Genomic DNA, 9399 nt, shown 5'->3' on the forward strand with positions numbered 1-9399 from the left:
TGTGGATGCTCCCAGCAACTCTGTGTCTCCCTCTGTGTCTGTCATGGAAGCAGTGCTATTAGCACCTAGACTGTGAAATTTGTTTTCAACAGCGGTTTGATTGTGCTCTCAAGATCTCTAACAGTGCCACAAACAACACACACGCACGCACGCACGCACGCACGCACGCACACACACACACACACACACACACACACACACACACACACACACACACACACACACACACACACACACTTATAAAGACAGTCAATTTTGTTGTGCTGTCTGTTCATTAAACAGAAGAACATTACTCGGTTATAACTGTGTGCTGATGGAGTCAGATGAAGTTTGACTGTCAGACATTTGCAGGTAAAAGCTGCAGGACGCCAACTGCAGACCTCTGCTTCCATCTTGTGGTCGCTCAGTGTAACATTTTCTCCTCGCCCTCCCCCTCCCTCCTTCTATCCGTCCCTCTCTGTTTAATATCGGCACCATGGCGAATCTAATCTGGATCTCCTTTAAGGCAATAAAACCTAGATAGCTTCCTTTAAATGAAAAGCTCCGCTTATTATAGCTTTGAAATCCTCGTTTATTTGGCGATATGCGTGATAGAAAAATGATTCATGTCGAGGTTCAAATGGGCAGGATGACGAAGATCCATGGTGTCCCAAGTGCACATTTCCTCAAGTATTGTATTCCAAGGTATATAATAGTGTTATCCACGCAGGTTGAACTACGCTGCACGCCGTGATGCTTGTTTTAATGTCGCCTGCTTTATCCCTCCAAGCAGCCAAAAGCAATTCCCGATAAATGTGACCCTGTTGCTGAGCTAGTGGAGGAGTGGAGTGTAATTTTCTGCTGTGTTAATAACAAAACACGGGTGCGAAGCGAATTTGTTCATTGTAAAGTTACCATGATGGCTTTTACACAGCTGGTATTTTTATTTTACTTCAGTTTGGGCTTAACACAGCAAATTCTGCACCCCTGTCTGACAAACAGGACAAAAATGAAATTTGGGTTACCATAAAAATGCTTTTAAAGAAAATAAATTTAGAAACAAGGATCTTGGATCCAAATTTGGGGGTTGTGGTGATATATCAAATGGCTAACAATATAATACTTAAATAAAAGACATGCTATATTTGACTGAAAAATAAAAAATATGATATTGTAAAACAATTGAACAAATTTCAAAAGCTGATATAGTCATTCTTCAGGCAGCGGATGTTGGCGCAGGAGTCTAATAAACATCTGGCATTATCCCCAGGGATCTGTTCCCATTAAAAAAAAATTGCATCCTACAATATCGTGTTCAGATTAACAGATTCAAAATCACAATATGAGGCATGTCGCTTCTTCAATATTTTATATTACATCAGTATTCTAATTTAACGTTTTTGCTATTGTATTTCACCCAAAGTAACACCGCTGGTGCAACAACTAAGAAATGAGTCTCTAATTGGAGCAGAATATACTAGATGGCTCAGTTTTACACCTGATACGGAAAACACTCACACACACAATAGCGATTGTGAGATTGTGGGATCTAGTGGGGGCAAAATTGTGTCAAATGTGTTTCCATATCTATTTAAGAAATCGGCCCACGCATACCAGTTGGGCTCAAAGCAAACAAGGAAGAACACTGTCTGGTATTTAAAAATACTTTTTGCGCTGTGAGGAGCGACTTTTCGGACAGACAAGAATCAGCCTTTCACTGTGCAGAATGGGAGATGTAGGGAAAAGAGAAATGAGAGGGCTGTTGTTGGCATAGCTCTATCAAGGAAGAAGGACTCCCTGTTATCTGTGAATGGGGCTTCTTTTTCTGACCAGAATAGATATAGCACGAATTTTTAATTCGTTTTTCTTTGAGCGACAACAATGCTTTATTTGAAAGCTTGGTACAATTTGGGGTTTGTGAAAGATCCTTTTCTCCTTGTCCGAGCACAGCTGCCCATATGGGAGACAACGTGTGCAGCAAAGATCACAATGGCACCAAGTGACAGGCAGGACAAAAAGCCCAAGGATGCATCTCCCTGACTCTGAACAGCACCAAGCAACTCTGTCAGTCTCTCTATCTGCACTGTCTACATCCTGCTGCTCGTTAACATGCACGCCTCTAACACCCAGCAAAAAGCAGGCCTGGCCTTTTGTCTCTGTGTTGTGTCGTGTACTGTATTATGCAATGATATAGTCACAAAAAGTGCCTGATCAGAGAGGGCAGAGAGAAACACACAAGTCTGCATTTTTCTTTTACGCACGAGGTCTTAAAAATAGATATGGTCTTGAAGTATGGTTAGTTTTATTTTAAAGGAGCCACAGTTTTAGCTGAAGGTCACTGAAATTGAATACAGACCAAACAGTGTTCACCCTGCGAGAAACTCAATAAATCCTGCCTTAAACTTCTCCTAAATCGAGGAGGGGGGTGCGTAATTCTTGTTCATCGAGAAAAAAACTTAAAAAACAAGAACTATAACAACTTGCTGATTTATTTGACCTACAAGCTCAACCAGTGGTGGAACACAAAACCTTTCTGTCGGGGACAAATTGAGTCTGTGTCGCCGACAAAAGCAGTAGCCCCTTGAGACTCAATTCTGTAAATAATTAGCAAATCTGCCCAATTTGGCTGTTTGTTCAGTGATGATAGGGGCGACTCTAACATCTGCTGTGAGATTTTTGTCCCGGGACAAACAGAATGCATGGATTTTTCTACTAGGTTATCATATTTACTCAAGATATTGACTGGAGGCTGTTAATCCGCAGTGCGCAGCGGATCACTGGGGAGTCATTTGTGCTTGTTTTGGTTCTACCTTTAAGACCACGGAGACCAACAGGGCAGAGTATATTTAATGCAGAATGAAATCGCTTCCACCTTGTGTGATCATATGAAAAATAACTTTGTTAGAAGGTTAAAGCCCCTTTTAGCCGTGCGCATTTTAACCCATCGTTGGCTGAGGTTAAACAAAGAAGACTGGTGACTCATTGATCACTTCTGCTCTATTTGCAATTTAGCGCTTAACAAGATAACAAAACCTTTATTGCATTAAACGATTTTTCCCCTTCCGCGGTCTACCACTTTACACCTAAGGCTGGGAGTGGTGGAGAATGGTGACAAAAAGGAGGGCTTTTCATTCAAAAGCTTCTTATGTGGAGAAGCCCTCTTATATTAAGTGAGTGGATTTTAGTCCCATTTCACAAGTGACTTTCCGCTCTTTATGTGTGGGGTGTTTGGATTCGGAAAAATATTCTCCGGATTAAATTTGCTTAAAAAGAAAAGGACTGAAGAGCACTGGAGATTTATGCCCATTTTGTGCCACAATATTGAACCTCATTCGTCGCCCTCCTTTATTATGTTGAGCGCTGTTTTTCAGACATGATCATTTGAATAGGACACTTACAGAAAGCAAACCTTCATTTCAAAAAGAATTTAATTTATTTAAAAATCCTTTCCTAAAAATTAGGATTATGTAGCCCTCAACGTGAGGCTGTGTCGTTATTTACAGAATACAGCAGACGTAACTTTCCCCCCGAAATCCCTCCCTTATTTAAAAAAAATGTAAATATAAATATTGGATGTAAACATCGGCCGATCCTCATCTGCACGCCCCCGAAAGCTCCCCATCGCTCTCTCGAGTTCAACATCCGCCACAAAATATTTACAGAAATAAAAACAAAAGGAAAATAGCTGAAAAGTTGCCAGTGTTTATTCATGGCCATAAATATTTTTTCGGTCCATAAAAGAAGCAAGAAATTAAAATTTCTATAATTATAAAGTGGTTCGTACGTGCTGATAATAACACGAAGGGACAAAAGAAAAAAAGAGGAAAACATCTCTACAACCAACACACAACATACTTTACAAAAAATTTCACAAGAAGAGCATTGACATTCTTAATAAAATCTATAAGGGAGAGGTTCGGACCCAGTTCTCTTAACGAAAACATGTAAACACGGCGCACACATGAGCCCCGAATAAAAATGGTAGTATATATATGAGTCAAGCTGCAAAAATGAAAAGTCTTTTGTTTTTTGTGTTTTATCTTTTTCTTTGCTCTGTGGTGAAACTCCCTATCGTGCCTCCAAGCCAAGTCTCTATCATTTCTCTCACCAAGTCCACTGTTGCGTTTGCACCAAGTGATGTGCTGTGGGGAACTGTGCCGTGGCCGCGGCGCTGTACTGCGCGTTATACTGCATGTGTTGGAGTGACTGGGCACTATAAGCCGAGAAGGGGATCCCGGCCTGAAAAGTGGCCGCCAAGTCCTGAGCTTTAAGAGTGTGACAAGGCTTTCCATCCCTGACTAAGACGGGCACGGCCACCCGCCTGGGAGAAGGGAGATGGGTCACTTCCATACCTTTCTCGGCCCGGGCTCTCTTCATCTTATACCGGTGGTTCTGGAACCAGATCTTCACCTGGGTCGGGGTTAGGCGGATCAGGCTGGCCAGGTGCTCCCTCTCCGGGGCGGACAGGTACCTCTGCTGTCTGAAGCGTCGCTCCAGCTCGTAGGTCTGAGCCTTGGAAAACAACACCCTCCTTTTCCGCTTCTTTCCGGAGTCGCTGCCGCCACTGCTGGAAGTTTCCTTATCGTTGTCCGGCGATTCGTCGTCCGCGGACGGCTCTGGGGACTTGGCTGAGTCCTGCGAGCTGGCAGAGAGGCCGTGCACTGCGGCAAGAAACGGGAGAAACACTGTCAAAATGTTATGTTGTAAAGTTCTCAGAGATGTTTATCAGAACATCAAGCCATGCAATCATGGATCAAAAGTTTGGATGCTTTGGTACGCATTAAGAAAAATAACCTGTTAATGATTCAGCACTTACAAAAAAAGATGAGACATAAAATTATATAAATACAAATAGTATTTCTAAGAGATTGCCTGCATGAGTGATAAAAAAAAATGAACATATTAGCTATTTTGAACTCTTTGGTGTGATTTGAAGTGAAAAGCACCACAGAATTATTCTTCAACCCAAATGTGCACAGGCAGTGCGACTCAGTGAAGCATTAAAAGGTGCATTGTCTGCCTGTAAATCCCCCACAGAATGCTCTCGTAGATTTTGCACCGTGGCCACACTCTGAATAACTTTCAGCCTCCGTTTTTATTCACGTTGCTTTATCGATCAAATTCTTACGATGCTTAGCGAGCGGACGCCCAAAACACTACATGCATTTGTTGAGATGTAAACGCCTCTGGAGGAGCGCAGCAGTGCACGGTGCATAAAGATGAATGCTGCTCGCCACCCAAGGGCACCGTTAGGGTGGAAAAGAAGGCGACATGCCACCAATTATGGCTTAATGTAACAGCATAGCTGTAAAATTTCACAAAAGTCACAATGACCAAGATCAAGATGGAATCTTAGACTCTACTTACATGAATATTGAATACTGTCCGTAGTAGCAAGCCATCGTGTGTAAGGATTTTCACTACTGTCATAAAAGGGATTCTTTAAAGGCAGATTCTGAACGTTTTCTAGAGGACTTTGCACCAAAACTCCAGTGGTTTTTGTCGTGGACGCGGTCTCCGATCCTTCCGTGTCTTCCTCCGCTCCGGTGATAGATCCGTCTTCGTCATTTGTGTCAGGAAGGTCCAAAATGTCCTTTACAGAAAAGCCCGTCTTTGTGTTGGTCAACGACATATTCTGGTGGAGGGGGGGAAATATGCAGGGAAAAGTTGCTGCACCAGCTTCTCGCACAATCCGCTGTTCTGAAACAAAACCAAACAAAAAGAAGCAGAGGCGATGTTTCAGGAAAAATGGGATGAGTAAGAGTCGCTCTACGCTGAAGTACAGTCAAAGCAGCCTCTGTGGATAACCATTGCCTAAGCAAGTAGCTGTGGATTCAGTGTCTGTAAGTCCAGGAAGACTGCCAAAGTGGCTGAAGTGCTATATGTGGCTCATGGATACTGTGCTACTGCTGGGTGCTAGAGGGAAATAAGCCATTACCTTGTCCGATCAGTCCATATAAGGTTGGTCTCAACACATGAACCTGCAGTGAAAAAGCATTAAAACACGCGAAAGGTTGGCCACGTGTGGGCGGGTCTTAGGAGTCAAGTGGATGAAGACAGTGTTTGCAGATGTGAAATTGTGGGTTTTGGGGAGATCCGAGCCTCTACCATTGGTGCTTCAGAGCATGATGAGTGGTATAACGTGTCAATTAATTACAAAGACGGGGAGGGCCTTTTTTACACCCTATTTACATACAAAGAACCTCCAAGTAGCTTTATTCTCACAATACTTAAAAAGCACGTTTTAACAAATTGCTCCCACTGAAGCTTTTGCCTTATTCTTTCGTCAAAGATATATTCATACATTTTAGAATAAAAACGTTCATTTCGGGGGTTCGGTGCGCAAAGTTTGTCCTCAGCGGTGAGAACCACGAGGAAAAGCGGCTATTGTTCAAATATTCGGGGATAATTTATGTAAACCTTTTGTGTCAATATTTTTTCCAGGGCTTAAGGACGAGAGGGAGTGTTGAAACTAAAGCAGGACTGTTTGTCTGAAAACGTTAAGCAAGTATTTAAGACAGTAGGCCAATTCAAATGTGATACTGATAATGAGGACCGTAAAACCAACAAATCAAATGAACAATAACCAGTTATTAATTATGCTTGAAATTGAAATTCTGCACAATAGTAGCAGTATTAAAAATGAAATTAATAATCGGAATGACATATATTTATTGGTGGATCTGGTTTATAAACATTAAAGAAAAAAAAAATAAGGCCGAAATTAATTTCTTATTTTTTTATCTCTACATATTCCTGTAAATTCAACATTGCAGATATGATGTTATATATATTTTTTATTTTTTATTTTTTTATTTTTTCATTTTTTCCCTAATAAATATCCCATTATTCATCGTGGCAGTGCATCCCAATATTTGTTTTCAGCCCTCCTTTAAAGTGCTCCCTCCTTTTTTCAGTGGATAGCCGAGTATCATTGTTGCTTACTTTATTTTCCTTCCCTTCAAGACTTTCCCTTTCGTTCTCCTCCCTCTGCCTGCTCTCCAGTATGTGATGTGGGTGACAATGTTTCACGTTTTTTAGCAAGTCCTCTGCGCATCCTGGGTGGTCGGACCCGGGCAAACACAAATACAAACCGATTGCTAAGCTGCAGACAATGGGGGAAATGTAGACAAATGTCCGGCTCCTGTTGGAAGCTTTTGTCCGGCCGCAGTTTTTGCATTTATTTCAGGGGCGAAATAATAGATGATTGACGCCCCGCGCACAATGCTTTCTAACTGTTTGGAATAAATCTGAGGTTGTTCCTAGTTGTCATGGCATTCAACTGCTTTCAATGGACTATCTCTTCATTCAATTCCTGGATCCTTCCACAATATTAAGGAAAGTCCTTCATCTTAGCACACACGCACATAGACACACACGCAGACGTACACACGCAAATGCACATGTACACACAGTCTGCCTCCTTTTAGAGGAGAGCCAGGAACTATTGTGTCTTTTAGATTCTTTAAGTTCCACACATTGTTGAATTAAAATTGAATTAAATAGACTGAACAAAATGTAGCACCTTATATGTTTTTTCCTTTATAATTGTAGTTGTCATTATAATATTTTTTATTATAGACTAATATTAAAGTAGAGGTATATTGATGAAATTTGATTTTAAACATAATGGTTTGATAAATGTAGGGATTATTTTGGATCAGAGTCTCTGAGGTCCCTGCTCCATACAGAAGTGCACCTGACGCACAGGCCTGAGGTAAATATTTCACCAGACTGGCAGAATTAATCACAAGTCTCAACATCCCACAATGGCTCCATTGAGCTGAGCGGACTATATGGACAAACTGGAGCTGCGCCTGAGCCTCTATAAGGCAGAGAGAGGTTACTGACCTGATCCACCAAGTAATGCTGCACTCCTAAATCCGACATGTGAAGGGACATCCAGCCCGCAGCAGACAACCCACAGAGCTTTACGCACCGCTGAGGAATGGCCCCGGCTGCAGCCTCTGTGCGCATCTCATCAGGAAACTCACTTGGCCCATGTGAGACATTATTTCACTCAGACTTATTTAGTGTGAGGAGCCAAATCAGGTTGTGTTAGAGCACACAGGCTTATCACACGTGCCATTCTGCTTTGCTTTTGCTGCGTGTGGCACGGTGACAAGGGGGAAGTCACAGTAGGTTTGGTGACGGTGCAGGGGAGCGCACTGGGCTGCAGACTGTGGCCAGTGACTGGGGATGTACTATTTGATCAATTGAGCCGAGGGTTTCGGCAAGAAGAGGTAAATGTGCACAGGCTAAGTGGACGTCCTCCACTTGGAGAGCCTATCGCTCTGTGTTTACCTGTTTACTTTCACAGGTAGTTCAAATAGGCCACGTGCCTTTTCGCTCTGACAGAGGCCAGTCTGCAGACTGTTGATGCAGAGCGGGACGAGTAAACGGGACCGGACGCGGGAACTGTTCACACTTGAGTGAATCTACTCAGGATGCTTCAAGCTGAGATTAATTACAATTATACAACATTAATTTATTGTTCAAATACATGCCAGGATTTCAGACTTTGTTTCCTATTACAGGGATGTTTGTTATTATTATTATTATTATTATTATTATTATTATTATTATTATTATTATTATTATTATTCATAATAATAATATTATTTCATTTTATTTGAAAATTTCTGCTCGTTTTAATAATATTATTTTTGTAGTTATAAGAAGTAAAAGTTTTGTATCCAGTTTAAAAAACAAAAACAAAAACAAACAAACAAAAAACTTTGAAAATTACATTTTTGTTGCAAATCTGTTTGGACTCCAAGATTTTTCTTTTGCATTGGTAAACCATTTTCAGCCCTTTTTTTCTGAAAAGTGTTAGTATGTGATGGGGGTGTTAAACCAAAGAGAAGATTCAGTGAATAGGGCCTCTGAGCTGCAGATGCACCATGGATTTAAAGGACAAAGCGGGATGCAGGGCTGTTGCCTCCCATCAGCCGCTCATTTGAGTTCAGCTGACATTAAATCTTCAGCTCTGACACTAAAACGACACATTGTAAAAGTATTTCTCATTTGACTCCTGTTCATAAAACTGCACAAGTCTAACCTTTTTATGTGATCATTGCTGCTATAATCATGCTATCACCAGTTTGGCCATTGCTCCCATTTTAATATTATAAGCAACTGAGCTGACTGGCTCATTATTAAAGCTCGTTACATTTTTCTGATCCCAGCTTTGCAATCAAACGTACAGCAGAATGGACTCATCCAAAAACAATTAATTTTTCGGATGAACCCCAAAAACCGGGCCCCGTCTGATTAATTATAATTCCCTCCTAAAAATTCATGCCCACGATTGTTCCCAAATAAGTGAAGAAAGAGCTTTTTATATTCTTGATTAAATAAATCTTTCGATTGAATGCACAAATAAGAATGCCGCAGGAGAATCCATAATAATGTTGATCA

General features: G+C 41.3%; 1 protein-coding gene across 2 annotated transcripts; it reads right to left on the reverse strand.

The window, feature by feature from the left end:
- Window positions 1–3683: 3683 nt before the first annotated feature.
- Window positions 3684–8051, reverse strand: nkx2.2a (NK2 homeobox 2a). 2 transcript variants are annotated; one of them, XM_034675486.1, is made up of 3 exons: window positions 7831–8051; window positions 5347–5674; window positions 3684–4640 (listed from the first exon to the last, which is right to left on the reverse strand). In XM_034675486.1, the coding sequence occupies exons 1-3, from the start codon at window positions 7954–7956 to the stop codon at window positions 4084–4086; spliced, it is 1011 nt and encodes a 336-aa protein (XP_034531377.1). In that variant the 5' UTR covers window positions 7957–8051; the 3' UTR covers window positions 3684–4083. The 2 variants fall into 2 exon arrangements, with proteins under 2 accessions (XP_034531377.1, XP_034531378.1); XM_034675487.1 differs by having other exon boundaries at window positions 3684–4664; window positions 5347–5679; window positions 7831–7930.
- Window positions 8052–9399: the final 1348 nt, after the last annotated feature.

The sequence above is a fragment of the Notolabrus celidotus genome, chromosome 22, assembly GCF_009762535.1.
Source record: "Notolabrus celidotus isolate fNotCel1 chromosome 22, fNotCel1.pri, whole genome shotgun sequence".
Taxonomy (NCBI): Eukaryota; Metazoa; Chordata; class Actinopteri; order Labriformes; family Labridae; genus Notolabrus; species Notolabrus celidotus.

Excerpts from the sequence above, each read along its gene's own strand:
- nkx2.2a (XM_034675486.1), bottom strand. The coding sequence starts at position 7,956 with ATGCGCACAGAGGCTGCAGCCGGGGCCATTCCTCAGCGGTGCGTAAAG. Across the intron at positions 5,675-7,830 it reads AGCATTACTTGGTGGATCAG|CGGATTGTGCGAGAAGCTGG; the intron begins GTCAGTAACCTC and ends GTTTCAGAACAG. Across the intron at positions 4,641-5,346 it reads GGACAGTATTCAATATTCAT|TGCACGGCCTCTCTGCCAGC; the intron begins GTAAGTAGAGTC and ends TTCTTGCCGCAG.